Consider the following 23,599-nt stretch of genomic DNA (forward strand, 5'->3'; position numbering starts at 1 on the left):
TATTTAGTCCATGACACTATCAAGTTCTAAAAAAAATTCACATGACTATAGCCATTTCTCTTCTCCAAGTCCACTCCTGTTAGGACCAATAACTCTGAGGCAGTATTAGGTGGTCTCGAACTTTCTACAAAAGAGATCTCTATACATAGGTTCCACAGGCATCTCTCTGTGCCTGGATCCTTTCATTCAGCATGGTATTTCTGAGAGTTATACTCTTGCTTCTTAACTGTATTTTGTTTTTTGTTTTTTTTCAGTGATGTCTGCCATTACTCTGTGTGGAAAGATCACATTTTTTATCCATTCTTCTACTGTGAGATATTTAGACTGTGTCTAAACCATAGGATCCATATGAATGGGATTCAGTGTGATGTTTATATTCATGCATACAGTGTGCATTGTCTTAGCAAACCCCTTCCTCTATCCTGTGGCCAAGGTAGACCTTTCTCAATCCCTAGCTACCACTACACTCATTTCATGTTGACATTTTGTTTAATAGCTTATTTCATTTAACATGCTGTACTGTGTTCTATCCATGTAGCTGCAGAGGCAGGGTTAAAGTGCATTACGACATTTTCTTCATGGACATGTGCACAATTCCCTGTCATAGCTGCCATGAATGAAGTAGCAACGAATACGTACAGGTGTACATGCCAGGTCGATCTGTACTGAGGACCGGTGAGCTATGTATGTCCCCCCTTTTTCTTTTATTGAAAATAGATTTTTTTGAAATACAATATACTTTGATCACAGTTTCTCCTTCCCCAAATCCAATGATCTCCCTCTTATAGAAATTCTATTTTTTTTTTGTGAGAAAACTTCATCTTATTTTCCAAAGTGGATCTACTGATTTACATTATCACCAATACTGAGTAAGTTTTTTTGTTTTTTTTTTTTTTTGCCACATTTTCACCAATCTTTTAAAATCAATAATGATGTGGAATGGAGTGAGATGGGATATTACAGTAGTGTGGATTTGCCTCTCCCTGAGAGCCAATGATATTCATAGTTTTTGTTTTGTTTTTTTCCAATATATTAGTTGACCATTGGTATTTTGAGGATTGTCTCTTTGGGTCATTTTCTTATTAAGTAGAAATTTTTCTATTAAGGAGAAGTTTTGGGGGCTCTATTCTGGATAGTCTTCCTGTCAGGAATGCAGCTGGCAAAGCCCCCCTCCACTCTGTAGATGTCTCCCATTTGTTTGTCTTCATTAGCCACATACTAGTTTTGCAGTTGGATGCAATCCTACTTGTGAAGTTTTCCTCTTGCTCTGGAGCTGTTTGGTTCCTCTCCAGAAAAATCGTTGCTCAGACTAGGGACATAAAGTCATTTCATCTGTTTTCTCAAATAGTTTTGGGTACATATAGGTCTCTGATGCCCTTTTAGTTGACTTTTGTACAGGGTAAAAAATGATGGCAAATTTCAATCCTGTCCATGTGGACTCTAGCCTTCCAGGCACTGCCATACCTTCAACTTGGATCTTCTCACTCAGAATTACATTTTTATTGTTGTTGTTTTTTGTTTTTATATAACCAGGTTTTTGCTGCTGCTGTTACATTTCTGAGAAGACACTCTTTGGTTTTATATTAGTTGCTTTTCTCATTGCTGTGACTAAATGCCTGACAAGAAACAAAGGGAGGAAGAGATTTTCTACATGGCGTTTAAGAAAGGATACGGTCCAGCATGGTGGGGGCGAGCAGGTAAGATGGCGGGAGGTAAGCAGTTGGTCACGCTGAGTCCACAGTCAAGAATCAGAGAGAGCACTGGCACTTAGGATCTGCTCACCTCCTAATGGCTTCACAGCCTTCCAAAACTGTGTACCAGCAAGGTACCAAGTCTACAAACATTAGCCTGTAGGGCCATTTCACATTTAGACCATAGCAGATGTTTAGGTCACTTTGAACAGTTTAACAATGCTAAATCTCCTGAATCCAGGAAATGGAACTTCATGTATCAGTGTCTTAAATTTTCCCCAGCAGAGTCTTTTATGTCTTTGCTTAAATTTATTTCTAATAGCTTATTTCTGTAGTTACTTGCTTTCCAGATTTTCTTTTCTTTCTCATAAAATTGTTATTGCTGTACAGAAACGCAACAGATTTTATACCATGATCTGTGTACCACAACTTGACTGGATTTATCTATCTTTCTATATAGAATCACATTATCTGCAACAGATAATATTGTTCCCTTTCCATTTATTTTTATTTTTATTGTTCTTTCTACAATTTCTAGTACCTAGAGCTAGTAAAGAAGGATGAGCGAACACTTGTCATCTTATTGGTTTGCAGTGCTTTGAATGTGCAAGGTCCATCCTGGGCTCAGGTCCTTGAACCCTTGGTTTCTGAAGGTTGCACTCTTCTGGGATGTGGTGAAAACCTTTGTCAGGTGGGTCTCCCTGGGGTGACGCGGGGCACTGAAGCAGGTGGTTGGACTTGTCTCCATTTCTGCTCCTAACGTGGCAGGTCAGGAGAAGGTCATTTTGCAAGCTCCCATCATCGACACAGCAGGCTGCCACAGCCCAAGGGATTGTCCTATCTAGAGTCAGCTTCTTTTCCCTTACACTGCTTTCTGCTGAACATTTTGTCACACCACTAAAAAGTAGTGACGTTCTGCACTTAGAGGACGGGCTCTCACTTCTTGCCATTCAGTATAATGCTGACCACGTTTGTCCTGTGGGGGTGTTTATGATAAAATATTGCTGAAACATCTGAGAGAATTAAAAATATTCAAATGGTTGTACGATTTCTATCTTCCAGACTAGTTAATGCTATTACATTTATTGATTTGCATCCTTACATTCCTGGGATAAAATCAGCTTGATAATGCTGAATAGTAATTTTTTTAATGCTATACTCTTTACATCTTCCATTTAAGTATAATAGTTTTGAAAGAATTGGATTTAGTCATTGTGGGTATGACCTGGAATGTTTTCTTGGAACTTAACTGGCTTTTCCCTTCCTGCTGCTGCCATTCCTCAAGGCCAGGAGTCCAAATAAATCTTTTCTCCTTATACATTGATCTTGGCAGAGTAACTAAAAACACAAGGTTATGCTATTTTTGACTCCTATCAGCACTGTATAGGCCTTCCACGTACTCCACATTTTTTTTTTTGTACCAGATGATATTAACTTTGTAAGGGAGATAGTTCAGTGTCAACCCACAGTGAAGTAGGTCTGACGGGGGTAGGTGAATAACAGCCATGTGTAGCCCCTCATCCCACTAGTAGTAAAAAAGTGGAAGGCTCCAAATACAGTAATATATGTTTGTGTAATTATTGTAAAAAAACAAAGTCTAATCTCTACGACTCTGCTAAAAGAAGAAAAATGTGACACCACAATGTACAGAAGGCTGTGAAGATGTGGGGGATGAAGTTGGAACAGGAGTTAGAATTCGGTATTCATGGCAGATTGTCTCTAGTTATCCCTATGCTTTCACGCCCTCAAGCTTCACCTGCAAAACAGTGTAGCACCTGCATGTAGGCTGTACATATCTCTCTGTGTCATTTAAATCACCGTTAGGTTACCAAAATATTTCAAGCAATGTCATGTTATGTTTTGTAGTCGTCCCCCGCATCATATAGCGATAACAAGGAAAGCCTCTGCATGTTCACTATCTATGCAATTCTTTTTTTAAAAGTATTCTATCGTCATGGTGTTCTTGTGGACATAGGAGCAACATCTCTGAATAGCCAGAGGTATTACCCAGTATGCATCAAATACATATAGGATAAAGCTCAGAAAACCAATTTGGTGAAGTCAGGTAAACCAGCAGCTTATCTGGGGTTCAGATCCCACGTTGCTTTAAAGAAAAGTTGCAGTAAATGATGCCCGAGTTTATTATTTAACTTAGCTAGTTTTGGTGGCCGAAGGCTCTTTTCAAAGGTTAATATTGGGATTCTGGATAAATACAGAGAACCACCAGCATGCTTGCCACGTGCAACGTCTGAGCTATTCAAAAGCAGATGAGAGAAGAAATGATAACTATGTTCACAAACATAGCTAGCAGGCGAGGGGAAGGACTGATGGGAAAACACTATTCCTGTTGTCAAAGTTAGGAAAACTAAGGTGTTCCATGATGTAAAACTTGTTCTTTCTACTTAAGGATGACAATCTTCCGCGGAGGTACTCTTTCTTCTTCACACTGTGTTGTTTGGTTTAAAGATCTCTGAAGTTCCGTTCAAGCTATACTCTGGGACTTGACAAAGCCAAGAGAAATATGCTAGGTTTGCAAATTATTCCTTATGGCTAGCTCATGAATTGAAACAACTTACCTATTGGAGATCTTCTTGCAGATTCTCTGTTGCCTCATTTACACCATCAACCTGACTGTTCATTTCAACTGTAAACAGAAAAGGTTAAATAATTATCAAACCTAAACTCTTAAACACATGAAAATTGCCACTGTTGTTTGAAAGTGTTCCAATTTCCTGCCTTATGCTTTTTCTGTTTTCATTTATTCATGACGTGGGGAAACCAGGTGGTTAGGGTTCACTCTCAGCTGGGCTGTCATTGCATGCAGATTGAGTGTATTTATTACCATCCTTAAATAAATGAATTCACAGGCCTTAATAGATATCTAGGAAAACAAAAAAAAGCAGATCATTGACATGCAGAGGATGTGCTGCCCCCTCCATAGTGGCCGTCAACAGACCTGTTTGGTTTGCCGTGTTTTCAATTTCAGAATTCAATATTGCAAATTTGCCAATAGGTACAGCAGCCAGTAGATACCATGAGATACAAAAAGCAACACATGTGCCTTTTACTTGCTTGTGTTTGTTCTATGTGAGCATCTGCATTAAAATAGAATATATAATTACTGCCCTTCCCCAGAAGTGGCCAAAAGCAGTCACTCTGAAACTTTCCAAGGGTCAGCAAATTTAATGTGATTTTTAAAATATCCAAGCCCATACTGTAAGCTAAGAAAATAAATGGACAGTGGGGAAGTAGGAATATAGCTCAGTTGGTAGAGGGCTTGCCTCAAATTCCAGTGGTTATCAGCTTCCATCATTTCAACTTTCAAGAAAGTCAGGTGTCTTTCCTTGCTTTTAGTCAGCTTTTTAATGCCAACACCTCCAATTACAGATGCTTGACCCCTTCCATTTTGCGAACTCTACATAATCCCCGTTGCCTGCCAGGCACAGGCAACGCTGCCTAACACCTTCACTGTAATATCCTATTTATCTGGAAAGCTTTCAATTACTTGCATAAACAAAATTACATAATAAACAATAAACAAACAAAATTAAATTTTTATTTTTCAGAACATGAAAGAGTAAAATAATGGAATAATGGCGGAGGATGCTGGTCCCATGCTGCACAGATGCTTGAAAAAACAATGCCCTTGGAAGGCATCCCAGGATCTCTCCTGAGATTGCAAGCTTAAAACAACTGGTCTCTCTTCTTTTACCTGAAAACTGCACCATGTTACTAATTATTTTTGAGTTCATTTCAAACTCCATCTGTAAATGGCCAGATGCAACAGTTCTGCCAGAAAGCAACACTCATGTGCTTTTCAGGCCAGCACACACATTTGTGCAAGTGCTTCCTTTCACAGTGGAGTGTGCAGGGTTAAGCACAGTGAAACACTCGTTCTCCATTGCTACATCTACCCCTTATTAATACATGTTCTATAAAAAGCATTCCATGCTAAAATAGCTCTGAAAAAGTAAAGTTCAATCATATTAAAGAAGTTCTTGCTGAGGTGTCAGAGTCTACAGGTCTTTATTGCATCTAGGGCCAAAGACTAGGAATTTTACACATCAGTTTCTTGTTCTTCAAGGACCAGTATATGGGGCTGGACATCCTCAGAGCCTGCTTTGTGAAGAAGTAACCATGTCCATAGTTTTGGGGGCAGGCTAGAGCTGGTTCCATTCAGCTGAACATCATTGTCAGGCTGAGGTCTTCAATGGGTGGGGCTGGGGCTATAGCATCTTCTGGATAATGAATGCTCATGAGTAGAGGGATAAAATAAGGGAGACAGTTCTGGCAATGGCAAGCCTATGGCACAGAGAAGGGCCTGCTATAAAAAGCTTTATTTCAAACTACCATGTTACTTGCCCTTATGGCTAAATTATTCCCTAGGTTATTATTAACTCACAATAATTTACTTTTCTTTTTGACTCATCCCCTTCCCTGCAAAAAACAAACAAAACAACAGCAACAACAACAACAAAAAAAACAAACCTCAAGGGTGGAGAAGGATGGTGGCTTACTGACAAGTTTTGGTGTTTGTATTTGCAGAGACACTTAAAATTGAAGAGCTAATGAACTGGCTTTAGAGGAACTGCATAAATCAGCTGAGAAACCACAGTGCCAGCTTTTAGTGTAACAAAAGTTTGTTTGGAGGCTCTAGCAACCTCAGGAAGGACATTTACGGAGCCAGGAGGGAAGAAGTGGACAGCTGCCTGGGAGAGTCAACACTAGCAATAAATGGGGTGATGGATGTCACTCTCATATTCTCTTGTCACAAAATGAGAAGACAACAGGAGGTAAGGGCCTGCCTGTGGCACCCTTCCCTTCAAACATCCTTGCATGGCTGGGTTTCTTGTCTATGAAAGGGCTATATACTTGAGACCAAGTCTTAAACCTGAAACATAGAACAAAGCTAGCCACAGTGAAGTCTGGTGCTGGAGAAAGGACTGTGAGCCTCCAGGTACAGACCCAGGGCCTGAATCACTGAAACTATATTAGGTTTGGTAGTTAACTGCCTCTACAAGGCCTCCTTGAGTCTATGGCAGCTGAGGAAGAACAAGGCCCTATCTCCTGGGAAGAAAGGTATGAGAGCAAGCTAGCGTGCAGCTGCATTAGTCCTGCTGCACTTTGACCCAGGACCTGGTAGAAAGTGAAGCTCTTGTGTTTGCCACAGGTCTATCAAAGCCTGATAGACCATTTCTAACTTCAGCACCGGTGTACTCCCAGAACAGACTCCACCTTTGGCAGCCCATAGCCCAGATGTTCTCTTCTTGTCGCTATGAAAATCTCTGCAGCTATGAGCCTTCTGTGTTACCCAGCTTCGTGCTAGCGTTGATAGCCCAGGAACTGGCTTTCCTATTTTAAGTCTCAGGTAATGCATCTTTAACCAGCCAGTCCAAAACTTTCCTGGCACCAGGTATAGGAAGCAGCCTGTGTTTGGTCCAACACCAATACCAACCATGGTGTAGCTGACCATGCTGATCCTTGCCTCCATAAAACCTAGGCACATCCCAGCTTAGCATCAGTGGGGACTGTTGTGGTCAGCACCATCCCAACTTAGTATGGTCTCAGAGCCAAGGGGACTGTGATAGAGTTCTACGGTATCCAGCAGTGCTGGTGTTGTGGCAGTCAGTTGCTACAATTTCACTTCACCAATAAGCCATCATGTTGGTGTGTACCCTGCACCTACCCCAGTGCGGTGCTACTCTCGGCAGTGTCACTGGCCACAACTGTGCCATTGGAGCTGGAGGCCAGACGATCAACAGAGAATTTTTCAGATGTCAGTCTGAACCTCGGCCTGGCACTGCACCACAGGCTGATAACAGGCCTGTGGGGACAGATGCTGTCTATGAACAACGAAGTCAAGAGTGTGTTTGGACAATTTTTGGCTGAAACAATACATAGCCTCCACAGACCTTGACCTGGGAGCCACCCGGTGCTGAAACACAGGATGGGGGGGGAGAGAGCATGTGTGGCCCAATTGACATTTCTGAAAGATGGCCACTGAGAAAGTTGTGCAGGAGCTCACTCATCGGTAATGAAATGGCCTCATGTGCTAACAATATCGGGTATTTTGAGGAAGTTGTGACATCACTTCATGCCCAAAATAACCAGAAACAGTACAGGAAAACTCTAAGGAAATTCATCCCTAAAACCTGAGCTGAAAAATATGCTTAGAAAATTAAAGCAGATTAGAAAACACCAGGATGTTAGTCAAAGAAAGCCATTAGTGAGCTAGAATTCATGCTACCATGAGATACACAACTGAAAATGAGAAAGACAAACCAGTTATCTTTGGGACCCTATTTTAAAAACAAATATTTGGGTAATTAGAGTCCAAGAATGGCAAAGGAGTAGAAATTATTGAAAGAAATAATAGAACTCTTTCCTCATGAATACCACAAACATCCAGATATATGTAAGGCTAAGGATCAACAATCAAACTTTAGTCCACCCTCCCAACATATCTTATGATTAAAGATAAGTGATAAAGAGATTCTCAATGTTGTTAGAGAAAAGAAATAAGGGTCACAAGTGTCCCGGGTCACCTGCCAGCAGATAGCTCAGCAAATGCTACAGGCCTGGAGAGGATGGCATGTGATCTCTCTAGTAACAATGGGGAGAAACAATATGCAGAGGTACATGTGAGGCATTGCCAAACCAAAGCCAAGAACATGTATGAGACCCATTCGACAAAAATGCAAAGGGACCTTTCAAACTTGAGTAAAATGAACAATAGGTATGTCAAATGTGTGTGCCAATCTACAGGCAAATCAAAATGCCTAGCAGTGCACTGGCATATAGAGGAATACTTTTAGAAAGAAAACTCAGTTAATGATAACCAGAATAATAGAATGAGAAATAGCATTACCCAAAGATGGAAATTTGGATTTTTCAGAAGCTCAAAAACTATTCTTTAGTCCACCCTGGCTATATAAGATCCTGTTTTTAAAAGTGGGAGAAGAAACAGACTAAACTAGCTGAGAACGACCTTGAACTCCTTAACTTCCTTGCCTCTAGATTATAGGTGTAGACCATATTTAAGCAATTTGGCCTTTTGTTTCTATTCTCTGTAGTGTTGTGTCAAGTGTGAGGAAAATAATTATAAAACAAACCAAAAAAATGAAAAATGGACGTACAAGAAGACTAGGGGATGATTTATATAACAGCTCAACTAAGAGTTTACCCATCAATAATTACCTTGAATGTAAATGAATTAACTTTCCAATTAAAAGTCACAGTTACTGGTTGGGATAGAGCATACGGCCAAACTCCATAATGGTTCAATGAAGCTTGTTTCACCACTCAAGGCCTGTATAGACCGAAAACAAAGAGATGGAGCAAAGTCTCCATGCTAAGGGGACCCAAATGGAGTAAGGAATAGCCATACATTTATTAGATAAAACATTCTAACTGTGGTAAGGGGGTTGTTTTAAAATGACAAATGGGTCAATTCTGCAAGAGAACAAGCTATTTAAATATATAGAACAGATTTTAATAGACCTAAGTGGAGAGTTAGACTCTTTTAAGACAGCAAGTAAGGACTTTAACATTGCTTGCAGCCATGGTAAGATCATCTAGACTGACAATCACAAACAAACGAGGGTTAAATTGCACCTTAGACCCACGGCTGCAGTTGGAAAGCTAAAGTAATGAATTCTCAGCTAACTTAAGGAAAGAGAATTATAAAATCAGATATAAAGGGAGGCAATGCAGCTGGTAAATAGAAAAAATGTGACCAGTTACATAACAACTGTATATGTCAAACATCTACACACTCTTAAGACTGAATCATGAAGAAACAGAAATCACCAGTAACAAGAATGGAGACTGAATCAATAGTAAAAATGACTACCCACTACTGATGACGTCAGCAGCTCTAGGCTTTGTTCAGTGATGGCAACATTTAAAGAACTAATACTGATTTATAGAGGTTATTTTACAAATAGGAGAAAGAGAAATTCTTCCAAACGCAAAGCCAACATTACCTTCATTAAATAGCCAGGTGATTCTTCTCCTCTCCTCCCCCAACTATACAGAGCAACAAACACAAATGTAAAATCATTAACAAAACTTAGAAACCAAATATTATACACTAGGATGGGTGTGATTCATCCAGGGAGGTAATGATGGTTCAATAAGTGCAAACTGGTACACATGATGCACCATAGCACCAGGGTAAAAGACAGACCCATCAAGTTACGTCGATCAATGCCAAGAAGGCATCCGATAAAAATCAAAGTTGTTTCACGATTAAAATGCTGGACAAAGTCTATAAAGATAACATAAATATCAATTATAATAACCCAACTCACAAGCTTTCTGCCTAAAATATGAAATAAGAGTACCATAGTCTCTCCATTCTCACTTGACAGAGTTCTGTAAATTGTAGCCAGGGCACTCAGGCAAACAGTAGACCTCATAAAGGCCACCCAAAGTGAAAGGTTGCTCATGTTTACATGTGATTTGATTTTATTTACAGGAAACACCAACAACTCCTCCCTAATAGGACTGATACTAAATTCAGCAAAGTTGCATCAGCATACAAAAATGTGTACCATTGCTATATGTCAAAAAACGTATAGAGTTGCTATAGGCCCATAATGACTTGTCTTAAATACAAATAAATTAATCCCATACCTAAGAGGAAACTTAACTACAAAACATTGACAAGAGACACTAAAGAGGACACAAAAAGTAGAAACATTTTTACTACCCCATTTAATCTATATCAAAATTGGAAAAATGACTTTTTATGTAGCCAGAAGAATCTCAAACAGCCAAATGATCTTGAACAAAAAGAACTGAATATACTTCAAAACTGAAAGGAACAAAACACCAAGGTTTGAACTTTAAAACAGACATGGGGATCGCTTGAGAGCCCAGAAAGCACTATGGACATCACTAGACGCTGAGTGATACACGAGAATTGGATATCTACACGCAGGAGAGTAAAGTAGACTCCTCTTCCTCAAAAATCAACTAAAGGAAGAAGATTAAAGACTCAGAAGATAAGAGACTATGCTCAGACATGGGCAAGGGCAAGGAAGTTTGGCACAGACCAAAAAAAAAAGCACAGGAACTCCTGATGAGACCTGATAGACTAGGATCAGAAGGAAAGAGAAGATGACCTCCTCTATCAGTGGACTTGGAGAGGGGGCATGAGTGGAGAATGGGGAGGGAGGTTGGGATTGGGAAGGGAGGTGGGAGGGAGTTACAGGGGGGATGCAAAGTGAGTAAACTGTAATTAATAAAAATAAAACAGAAAAAGCACAGGAAACAAATGCAAAAGTAGACAAGTGGGGAGAACAAGATAAAGGCACCAGGAGAACACTGCCTGAGAAGCAGGACAACATTTTCCTAACAGCGACCAAGAGACTGAACTCTGGGCCCTAAAACAACAGTGATCCTGTTTCCCAGGTGAGAGGAAACCCCCACAGCATGGGAATCAGTCGGGGCCACTCTCAGGTCACCCAGCCAGAACCCGGAAGAGATCACGGGTGGCGCAGGCACTAGGTTGCCAGACCAGAGCCACATGCCTGAGTGTCCTGATCACCTTCCCAGGCTGAATGGTGGGCACAAAAACACCAGAGACTGGGAGTCCCAGTCGGGAGAAAAACCCACAGGGAAGGAAGGAAACAGGATTGGCCTTGGGTCACCCAGTCTTTCCCTGGAAAAGGTCTCAGAATGGCGGGTACAAGCCACCAGCACTGAACTGGACTCAGGCCGTGAGCACAGAGACAGAAACGTACTGTGCACCCCAGGGCATCAGAGACTGGGAGAAAACCCCACAGGGAAGGAAGGAAACGAGATGACCTATGGTCAGTGAGTCTTTCGCTGGATAAGGTCTCACAGAATGGCCAGTGCGAGCCACCATCACTGAACTGGGCTCCAGCTACGAGCACAAAGACTTGCTGTGTGCCCAGCTCTCTGGCACAGACAGAGCTGTGCGCCCCAGGGCAACAGAGACTGGGAATCCCTGTCGGGCGTAAACCCCACAAGTAAGGAAGGAAACGGGGACCCAGTTAGGTCATCCAGTATATCCCTGGAAAAGGTCCCACAGACTGGTGAGCACCTGAGCTGCCAGCCCAGAGACCTGCTCTGCACCAAAGTTTCCTCACAAACAGAACTGTGTGTCCCAGGGCACCAGAGACTGGGAGTCCCTGTTGGGAGAAATCCCCACAGGGAACTAAGCAAACGGGACAGACTTAGGCTACCCAGTATATCCAAAGGTCCCTGAGACCAGCCCAGCCCAGGGACCTGCTGTGCACCAGCTAGCCTGTTGATACTAGGAGAGCGGTACTCATCTGCCACAGATTACCGCTTGGGTACTTGGGCATAGAGCCCCAACCTCAGACTTATAGTAGCCTGGGATCCCCGAGATCAACCCCCAGATAAGGCTCTAAGGGGCAACCAGTTATCCCTAACAAAACTGACCAAACCACGGGACACCCAGGTTACAGCAGCAGCTCACTAAATTTACAGCAAGAAACCCAGAAGCAGGGTAGCCGTCTCCAGGACTTCTCCAGGTGAATGGAGAGCCCTCTTAACTAACAAGGACCACAGTTACCACTCAGGTCTCTATGCCTGAGGTGAGCTTTGGCAACTCCTGAAAAACACAGGCCATATAGTGACCATACCCAAAAAGCTGAGGAAGCTTCCTCTAGGAAAAACCATCTTCCTGCAAAGGAGATTCTCTCCACCACAGGAACCACCAGAAACTAACTTCAAACACCTAAGACAGCCCAATGGGTAGACGCCAGTGTAAAAGCTCAACCAACAAAAGACAGAGCAATATGGCATCTCCAGAACCCAGTTATCCAGGGGCAAGTAGCCCTGGAAACCCCAGCATAATTGAAATTCAAGAAGATGACCTAACAACTATGCTCATGAAGAGGATAACAGAGGAAACAAAATGTGTAAAGACCTAGAGGAAGACAAATTCAAACAGATTATGGCCATCCATAAAGAAATAGAAGAAGATAAAGAAAAACAGATTATGTCCATCCGTGAAGAAATACAGGAAGTTACAGCCAAACACTTTGTGGCCTTTAGAGAGTAAATACTTAAATCACTGAAAGAAATAAAAAGAAACAGAGGATTGTTCAAACAAACAGCTGAAGGAATTGAAGAAAAAAGAGGTAAATATAGTCAGACAGGTGAAGGAAATCAACAAAATAGCTCAAGACCTGAAGATAGAATTGGAAAAATTAAGGAAAACAAAAATGGAGGAAATTGTGGAAAGAAAGAACTTAGGAAAGAAAACAGGAACCACAGAGGTAAGCATAACCAATAGACTACAAGAGATGGAAGAAAGAATCTCAGGTTTGGAAAATACAATGGAAGAAATCGATGTATCTGTCAAAGAAAATGTTAAATCTAAAAAATTCCTGACACAGACTGTCCAAGAAATTCAAGACAACATAAAAAGACAAAATCTAAGAATAATAGGAATAGAGGAAAAAGAAGATTCCCTGCTCCAAGGCCCAGAAAATATTTTCAACAAAATCATTGAAGAAAATTTCCCCAACTTAAAGGAGAGGCCAATAAGAATACAAGAGGCCTATAGAACACCCACTAAATTAGACCAGAAAAGAAAATCCTCTCACCACATAATAATCAAAACAGTAAGTATACAGAACAAAGAAAAAATAGTGAAAGCTGCAAGGGAAAAAGGCCAAGTAACATATAATGGCAAACTCATCAGAATTACACCTGACTTCTCAACAGAGACTATGAAAGCCAGAAGGGCCTGGATGGATATCAGCCCAGGCTACTCTACCTAGCAAAACTCTCAGTCCTCATATACAGAGAAAACAAGATATTTAATGACAAAAACAAATTTCAACAATGCCTACACAAAAATCCAGTGTTACAGAAGAAACTAGAAGGAAAAATACAACCCAAGAAAACTAGCTACTTTCAAGAAAAGATAGGAAATAACATCACTATAGTAAAACAAAAAGCAACCAAGCACATAACTTTATGACCACAGCCAACATCAAAATCAAAGGATCTAACAGCCACTGGTCATTAATCTCTCTCAATATCAATGGACTCAATTCTCCAATAAAAAGACACAGACTAACAGAATGGATGCGTAAACAAGACCCAGCAATCTGTTGCATACAAGAAACACACCTAAGTAACAAAGATAGACATTACCTGAGGGTAAAGGGCTGGAAGATGGCTTTCCAAGGAAATGGACCCAAGAAGCTATCAGGAGTAGCCATTCTAATATCTGATAAAATAGACTTTCAACCAAAATTAATCAAAAGAGATGGGGAAGGACACTTCAAACACATCAAGGGAAAATTCCACCAGGAAGACATCACAATCCTGAACATCTATGCCCCAAATACAAGGGCACCCATATTTGTAAAAGAAACATTGATAAAACTTAAAACACACATCAATAGTGGGAGACTTCAACATTCCACTCTCAACAAAGGACAGGCCAACAAAACAGAAATTAAACAAAGAAACAGTGTCTCTAACAGAGGTCATGAATCAAATGGACCTAACAGACATTTACAGAACCTTACTCCCAAACACAAAAGAATTTACCTTCTCAGCACCTCATGGAGCCTTCTCCAAAACAGACCATATGATTGGTCAGAAATCACGCCTGAACAGATACAAGAAGATTGAATCCCTTGTACACTATCTGATCACCAGGGGATAAAGCTGGACCTCAACAATAACAGAAATAGCAAAAAGCCTACACACACATGGAAACTCAACAACTTGCTACTAAAAGACAGCTGGATCAGGGAAGAAATAAAGAGATTAAAGTCTTCCTAGAATTCAATGAAAATGAAGGCACAACATACCCAAACTTGTGGACACAATGAAAGCAGTTCTAAGAGGAAAGTTCATAGCACTAAGTGCCTTCAAGAAGAAATTCGAGATAGCTCATTCAAGCAACTTAATGGCTCACCTAAAAACCCTAGAAAAAGAAGCAGCAGACATACCCAAAAGGAGTAGATGGCTGGAAATAATCAAACTCAGGGCTGAAATCAATCAATTAGAAACAAATAATTCAAAGAATCAATGAAACCAAGAGCTGGTTCTTTAAGAAAATCAACAAGATAGACAAACCCTTAGCCAAGCTAACTGAAAGGCAGAGACACACCATCCAAATCAACAAAATCAGAAATGAAATGGGAGACATTGAGAAGATCCAAACAATCATTAGGACTTATTTCAAAAGTCTATATGCCACAAAATTTGAAAATCTAAATGAAATGGACAATTTTCTTGATCGAGTCCACTTACCAAAGCTGAATCAAGACCAGGTAAATCAATTAAATATTCCTATATCCCCTACGGAAATAGAAGCAGTCATCGAAAGTCTCCCATCCAAAAAAGCCCAGGACCAGATGATTTCAGCACAAAATTCTACCAGACCTTCAAAGAAGAGCTAACTCCAATTCTCTTCAAACTATTCCACAAAATAGAAACAGAAGGCACACTACCAAACTCATTCTATGAAGCCACAGTCACCTCGGTATCTAAACCTCACAAAGACCCAACAAAGAAAGAGAATTTCAGGTCAATCTCCCTCATGAGTATTTTTGCGTCAATGTTCAACAAAATACTTGCAAACCAAGTGCAAGAACACATCAAAGATATCATCCACTATGACCAAATAGGCTTCATCCCCGGTATGCAGGAGTGGTTCAATATATAGAAATCCATCAATGTGATTCACCTTATTAACAAACTGAAAGAAAGAAACCACATGATAATCTCCCTAGATGCTGAAAAAGCCTTTGACAAAATCCAACATCCATTCATGTTTAAAGTCTTGGAGAGATCAGGGATATAAGGCACATACCTAAACATACTAAAGGCAATATACAGCAATCCTATAGCCAACATCAAACTAAATGGAGAGAAACTTAAATCAATCCCACTGAAATCAGGGACAAGACAAGGCTGCCCACTCTCTCCATATCTCTTCAACATAGTGCTGAAAGTCCTTGCTAGAGCAATAAGACAGTTGAAGGAGATCAAGGGGATATAAATTGGAAAGGAAGAAGTCAAATTATCACTATTTGCAGATGATATGATAGTATACCTGAGTGACCCCAAAAATTCTACCAGAGAACTCCTACACCTGATAAACATCAAAGTGGCCAGATAAAATATTAAGTAAAAAAAAAAATCAGTATCCCTCCTATACACAAAAGACAAAAGGGCTGAGAAAGAAATTAGGGAAACAATATCCTTCACAATAACTACAAATGACATAAAGTACCTTGGTGTAACCTTAACCAAGCAAGTCAATTGTATGAAAAAAATTTCAAGTCTCTGAAGAAAGAATTAGAAGATATCAGAAGATGGAAAGATCTCCTATGCTCATGACTGGGCAGGATTACCATAGTAAAAATGGCCATCTTACCAAAAGCAATCTACAGATTCAATGCAATTCCCATCAAATTACCAACACAATTCTTTACAGACCTGGAAAGAAAAATTTCCAACTTCATATGGAATGACAAGAAACTGAGAATTGCTAAAACAATCCTCTACAATAAAAAATCTTCTGGAGGTATCTCCATCCCTGATCTTAAGCTGTACTATAGAGCAACAGTAATAAAAACTGCATGGTACTGGCATAGAAACAGAATGGTGGATAAATGGAACCAAACAGCAGACCCAGAAATAAACCCACACTCTTATGGACACCTGATCTTTGACAAAGATGCCGAAACCATACATTGGAAAAAATATAGCATCTTCAACAAACGGTGCTGGTCCAACTGGATGTCTACATGTAGAAAAATGAAAATAGATCCATACTTATCACCCTTCACAAAACTGAAGTCCAAGTGGATCAAAGACCTCAACATAAAAGCACACACATTAAATCAGTTAGAAGAAAAAATAGGGAAGAGTCTTGATCTCATTGGCACAGGAGACAACTTCCTGAACAGAACCCCAACAGCACAGGCTCTAAGAGCAACAATCAATAAATGGGACCTCATGAAACTGAAAAGCTTCTGTAAAGCAAAGGACACCGTCATCAAAACAAAACGACAGCCTACAGATTGGGAAAGGATCTTCACCAACCCTTTATCTGACAGAGGGCTAATATCCAGTATATATAAAGAACTAAAGAAGCTGAAATGCAGCAAACCAAGTAATCCACTTAAAAAATGGGGAACAGAGCTAAACAGAGAATTCTCGATAGAGGAATATCGAATGGCAGAGAAACACTTAAAGAAATGCTCAACCTCATTAGCCAACAGGGAAATGCAAATCAGAACGACCCTGAGATTTCACCTTACACCTAAGAGAATGGCCAAGATGAAAAACTTGAGTGACAACACATGCTGGAGAGGCTGTGGGGAAAGAGGAACCCTCCCCCACTGCTGGTGGGAATGTAAACTTGTACAACCACTCTGGAAATCAATCTGGCGCTTTCTCAGACAACTAGGAATAGTACTACCTCAAGATCCAGCCATACCACTCCTAGGCATATATTCAAAAGAGGCTCAAGTACACAATAAGGACATTTGCTCAACCATGTTTGTAGCAGCTTTATTTGTAATAGCCAGAAGCTGGAAACAACCCAGATGCCCCTCAACTGAAGAATGGATGCAGAAATCGTGGTACATCTATACAATGGAATATTACTCAGCAATTAAAAATAATGAAATCATGAAATTTGCAGGTAAATGGTAGGAACTGGAAAGGATCATCCCAGAAACAGAAACACACACACACGGTATATACTTACTCATATAGACATGTAATATAGGATAAACCTACTATAATCTGTACATCTAAAGAAACTATCAAGAGGGAGGGCCATGACTAAAATGTTCAATCCCTATCCTGAAAGGAAAAGAGGATGGACATCAGAAGAAGGAAACAGGAAACAAGTTAGGAACCTGCCACAGAGGGCCTATGAAATACTCTGCCCTCCTGACTATCAAAGCAGATGCTGAGACTTATGGACAACTGTTGGGCAGTGTGCATGAAATAGTAAGATATGGAGAGGTCAGGAACTCCACAAGGAGAGCAACAGTACCAGAAATTTGAGCACAGGGGTCTTTCCAGAGACTCATACTCTAACCAAGTACCATGCATGGAGATAATCTAGAACCCCTGCACAGATGTAGACCATGGCAGTTCAGTGTCCAAGTGGGTTCCATAGTAATGGGAAGAGGGACTGCCTCTGACATAAACTGATTGGCCTGCTTTTTGATCACCTCCCCCTCAGGGGGGAGCAGCCTTACCAGGCCACAGAAGATTATGGTGTAGCTACTCCTGATGAGGTCTGATAGACTAAGATCAGAAGGAAGGAGAGGAGGACACCTCCCCTCTCAGTGGACTTGGGGAGGGGCATGCATGAAGAAGGGGGAAGGAAGGTAGGATTAGGAAGGGAGGAGGGAGGGATTTATGGGAGGATACAAAGTGAATAAAGTGTAATTAATGGAAAATAAATAAATAAATAAAAATAAAAATCAGTATGTTATGGGTAATCATTGGCATTAGTTTTATAAAAATCCTGGTTTGATGATATGTATTGGTGGTTAACTTGCTACTCTTGCAAGTTCAGTTTCCAGATCCCATATGGAAACTCACAAACATCTTTGGAAAAAAAAAAAAAAGTAGGCACATGCTATTTCATCAAATTAAAAGGCTCTTATGCAGCAAAAATAATTGACGGGGATAAAAGATGTCATGCAAAATGGGAGAAAATCTCAGTGAGAGAAGGAACTACAAAAATATTAGCAAGGGTGTGTGTAACCTACTTTATAAATGGGCAACAAGTCTAAGCAGACATTTTTCAGAAACGGCCAACAGAAATATCGAAGTAAAATTAAAAATCGCTCAAAGATAGCACTTCTCTACAGTAGAGCTTGTGCTCATCAAAACAATAGAAATAATAAAGGAACTAGAGATTAAATTAAAAGAAATAGGCCAGGTCCAGAAAGACAAGTGGGTGGAGGCAGAAATTGAAACCAGTGACCAGAGATCAGGCACACTGGCAGGGCCTCCACAGTGAGGTAAGACTGAGAAGTGGGGTATGGGGCTCCAGAGGAGGGTGTTTGCAGAAAGAAGAGAAGGCTAGATTTGCCTTTCAAAGAGCTAAAAGGAATTTGAGTTTTTACCGTAAAGAAATGAGTAACATTGGAGGTGAATGTTCTTAGCGTGGGCATTATAAGGTATGGTTGTCTGTAAAGCCAAAGCATAGTAGACCACAGCAAGTGTCATTTATAATGCTGTGTATCACCAAAAATAAATTAACATGCATCAGTTTCCATTGTTGACAACCTATGGCTTCTAGTTTTCTTAGCTGTGAGACCTGCTGCTTCCTGTGGAGAGCGGCAACCATGCTCTGGAGCTTCTCTCCCTTCCCATGCCCTGGGCAGCAGTTACTGTGCTCTCTCTAATCTAGCATCTATTCAGGAGCTGCTGCGCTCACCGGCCCCTGCCTTCAACAGCCCACAGGAGGAACTGCCCTTCTGCTGTGGCCTGCTGCTGCTCTCCCAGCTGCTCTTGCACAGAGTGCTAGGTGTTACTAAAAGATATTTCACCTAAATCTGTCTCAGTTACCTCTCTAATCAAACTGAAAAAAAAACTTTAATATTTAAAAGAAGAGCCTCAACGGCCCAGTAGAATCATGTCTGCTGAAACAAGCATTTTTCTAATGTGAGTAACGGTATTCCTGAAAGTTGTTTAGCATAGGTGTAGAGAGAGGGATCGCTAATAAGATCACGGTTCTGGGACCTTTATTTGAATCTGATTTTGAAGGCATCTGAAGTTTCATAAGGGTATTTTTAAGGTGCTCTGAAAGAGTCATTGTGTATTTGGCCAAAGTGCCAGAGGTGAAGCAATTTGAGAGTAGGAGCAGATTCTGAGCCCAAGCTCACCAGAGGGCTCTGGGGATGCTGGGACAGCAGGGAGAAGAGCAGGGCAGGGAGGTTCTAGTCTGACCTTGGAACGACTCACTGTGCTTTCAGTAGAGTAAGGAATGTTTAAACCACATGTGCTATCTTAAGACAGAATTTGGGAGCACGTGCGTGCGTGCGTGCGTGCGTGCGTGTGTGCGTGCGTGTGTGTGTGTGTGTGTGTGTGTGTTTGCATATGTGTGTGTTTTAAAGGCTTCCATTTTCATTATTTTCTAGGTTGAATTTGGCTTTTGAAATTTTCTTTGTTCTAAGCAAACATGTTGATCCCTACATTGGATCGTTCCCTTTATCCTAGATTGCATGTTCTCCACAATACCACAGAATCATAGTGGAGCATCGGCAGCTCAGACTCACCATCAGGACCTGCGGTGTCTTCTGGGTTGCCGGAGCCTTGGCTTTCTGCAAACACGGCGGGTGCATCCTCACTTGGAGCTGAAGAAAGGAAAGCAGAGAGCCCTGATTAGACAATCAGTGCAGCTCTGCTGCCAGTCTGCACACACCCGCCACTGTCCTCGGAAACCTAAAAACACTCGGGAAATTTAACTTTTGCAGAATGGGTTACAGGAGGAAGTCGTGGGTTGAGATACTTGAACACTCGGGGCTGTCTCGTCTCCTAAGTTCTCTTTAACTTGTGAGATAACCATACAGAGTTTCCCAAATTAGAAATCTAGTAGAATAAGAGAAAGAATGTGCTTTAAACAATATCACATTCCCTTTAAATTTAGGGAGGGAGGAAGAGGGAGGAAGTGAGGAGGGAGGAGAGAGAGGGAAGGGCAGCACAGGAGAGAGGGCAGGTGAGAGAGGAGAGGAAACTGAAGGAGGGAAGGAGAGAGACTAGAAGAAATGGAGGGAGAAAGGGAGAGAGGGAGCTGAGGATGGGAGGGTGGGGAAGAGAAGAGACTTTTAAGAACATCAAGGGAAAACAAAAACCCTCTGTTCTCGCCTTAGGCAAGCCTGAAAGCTGAAAGTTCCCGTGTCCTCACAGGGAGGATGTTCCTGTTCAGTTATAGGCGAGCCTCGCAGCTGCTTGCTAGACCTCCTAAGACACTGCCACTCCGGAGTGCTGAGTTTCTGCCTGCTGCTGGGCTGGGTTGTGGTCTCTTTCTCTATGACCCTTAGAAAGAAGGCCATCCATTCATTGTGGTTCAGGTTATACCGCCAAAACAAACGACAAACAAACAGGGTTTCTCTGTGTTGCCCTGACCGTCCTGGAACTCACTCTGTAAAACAGTCTGGCCTCCAACTCAGACATCCCCTTGCCTCTGCTGCCTAGAGCTTCAGGTGTGGGCCACCGCACCCGACTTACAGGACAGTCTTAAGTGTTGCAGGGAGAGGTTTGTTCACATTTCCAAATATTCAGGACAAATAACCTCTCAAAGCTTAAATACCTAGTATGTTTTCCTGACGTGAAGAACAAGGGCATTTATAAATTAGGTTAAAATGCTATAAATATGAATATGTGATGATCTTACTTCTGTACATTTTAAAAAGAAGATGAAATCGTTTTACAGGAGGGCTTCCTGAGAGAAGGGTATGTTCAACTCAGTGTGCCAGATGGGGGATGAAGCAAGAGGGGACAGCTCCCATTTATACTCTTTTCTGAGGGAAAGGCTTTTGAAAGTACAGTCTGAGCTCCCAGCAGCCATTTACTGACATTGATGGCAGAGAAATATGGCTTAGACATGATCAGCATGTAGCATGGGTGGACAGAGCTTGAAGACATAAAGACAGGTGGAAAGGAGTAAAGGAAGGAAGAAAGAAAGTCATTTTACGGTTTGAGGTGTGAGTTAAGGCTCACTTAACTGAAAATGCTGGCCAGGCTTTTACATTGGGTGTAGGAAGGGGAGTGTGAAATAGACAGGAGACATTAGGGAGATGCCATTCGGATAAAACTGATGATACAAGATTAGATGAGCTGGCACAGGAAAAGGCTAACACAAGAAGAAACTGCATGAAGACCAGTGAAGACCAACTGTTCTGGACCACTGCTGCTTCTAGGAATGCCTGAGGATGAGACTGGGAGTGGAAAGCAGACCTGAGCTTCCAGCTGGACCGGTCGCTATCATGTCACACTTTGTTGAAACTTCCAGAAAGTTTAGCACTTTGCGTTTGGCCGCTAATACACTACCTACACTTCAGTGCAGAAGAAAGCAGTGATGCATCCCTTAAGGGGGGTGCATGAGATGTTTGACACGGGACACTAAATGCAGAGCTTAAATGAAAAATAAAAACATTCGACTTCAGAGACACAACACGCTTTGGGGTGGAGCTTACAAGTATTTTGAAAGGAAACATACTTGCATTGTATCATAGGCAAATAATAATATTAAAAGATTTAAATAGCTTCTAACAATAGAAATGTAGGCCAAAAGTCCAATAGGAAAAAATTGCAAGAGATTTGAGAGTTCATAAAGTAAGAAATGACGTCCTACATTCAAGTGAAAAGACAACTCAGTTTTATAATTATGAAAAATGCAGATTAAGATGGTAATAAGAGAGGCGCTGAGCCTGAGGTTGGCTAAAGTGATGCACACTAACCCTTTACCAAGAACCTGGAGAAGTACTGGACAGACTGCAGCTCAGACTCCATGATGAACAGCGGAGTGAGCTGGCATTCCAGTACCAACAACAGAACAGGCACTCCGGGTATCTTTAAGGACTGATCGAAGGTAAAATATAAGTGGTCAGGGCCACCAAGGAAGAAATACCCTTGCTATGTACCGTTTTCTGTAGGTTTGACACAAGTCAACTGTTAAGTAAAAACAAAGTCTAAGGTTGGAATCCGGCTAAGCAGTAGAGCACTTGCCAAGTATGTGTGAGTGCATGGGTTTAACTCCCAGAACACACACACACACACACACACACACACACACACACACACACACACAACCGGTTAATAAATAATTTTAAAGCTCCTTCTTGGGTTACCTTGGGTTACATTTCTTTATTATGTGCTTCTCCCTGTTGGAGGCAAATACAAATCTTCTCTAATGGCAGACAGAACCATTCAGAACCTCGGCTTATCCTCACAAACTTTTTAAGCACAGTGTTCACACTGCCACAAAAAATTACCTGGCATTCTGAAACAGCTACAGCAGACTACTAAAAACTAAGATAACTGAAACAAGGTGTTAAACAAAATATGAATGAGCAATGTATGCTAAGAACTTGGGTGCTGAGTTGAGTAATTTGTATAGCAAAAAAGTTACTCAAAGTGTAAGCACTATAAAACCAGATGATGATTAAATGGAAGAATTTGATAGGTCCATTCAGCTAAGGAACAGTAAGCTAAAGGCTGGATCAAAAGGAAATGCTGCAAGACAGATGAAGCACAGGTGACTGAGCAGGAGTCCTGGCAGACGCGGTCTGATCCAGACACTGAGCAGTGAGACCACGGAGCAACTCCAGCCCAGCTGTTGGCACAGAACTTGGAATTTTTAGAATCCTCCTTATAACAGGCAAGCCCAATGTTTTAAGAAATAACAGATGATAGTGTGCTGAAATTAGTGGTGATATAGTGCTCTGGTATTCCATCAAGCATGTGATAACAATAAGCAAAATTAATGCCAAACAAAACACACAGGTCAGTCATTGTGAAATTGCTGAAAAGCAAGGTTAAAGAAAATATGTAAAAACTGTCTAAGGAACAGCCCATTGGACTTCTCAATAGTATTCTTTTTTAAAGATTTATTTATTTGTCTATTTATTTATTATTTATTTATTAATATAGTAGTCAGGCCAGAAGATGGCACTAGATCTCATTATAGATGGTTATGAGCTACCGTGTGGTTGCTGGGAACTGAACTCAGGACCTTTGGGAGAACAGACAGTGCTTTTAACCTTTGAGCCATCTCTTCAGCCCTCCATTAGACTTAAAATAGCAATAATTAAGGTTTGTGCATGAGCGAGCTTGCAACAAACACAATGAAGTGGGGAGATGGCATGATGTCTTTTTACAAAAAAGAAAAAAACATCTTCAAC

General features: G+C 41.1%; 1 protein-coding gene across 6 annotated transcripts in view; it reads right to left on the reverse strand.

Moving 5' to 3' along the window:
- Macrod2 (mono-ADP ribosylhydrolase 2) overlaps positions 1 to 23,599 on the reverse strand; it is a 1,947,949-nt gene that overhangs the window by 3,623 nt on the left and 1,920,727 nt on the right. For all 6 annotated transcript variants that reach the window (XM_060383167.1, XM_060383164.1, XM_060383165.1 and 3 more), the window contains 2 exons: positions 19,973 to 20,050; positions 4,268 to 4,335 (listed from right to left, as the gene is read on the reverse strand). In XM_060383167.1, coding sequence (XP_060239150.1) covers positions 4,268 to 4,335; positions 19,973 to 20,050 — 146 coding nt within the window. The remainder of the gene's footprint in view (positions 1 to 4,267; positions 4,336 to 19,972; positions 20,051 to 23,599) is intronic.

This window comes from Meriones unguiculatus, chromosome 4 (assembly GCF_030254825.1).
Source record: "Meriones unguiculatus strain TT.TT164.6M chromosome 4, Bangor_MerUng_6.1, whole genome shotgun sequence".
In the NCBI taxonomy this organism is placed as follows: Eukaryota; Metazoa; Chordata; class Mammalia; order Rodentia; family Muridae; genus Meriones; species Meriones unguiculatus.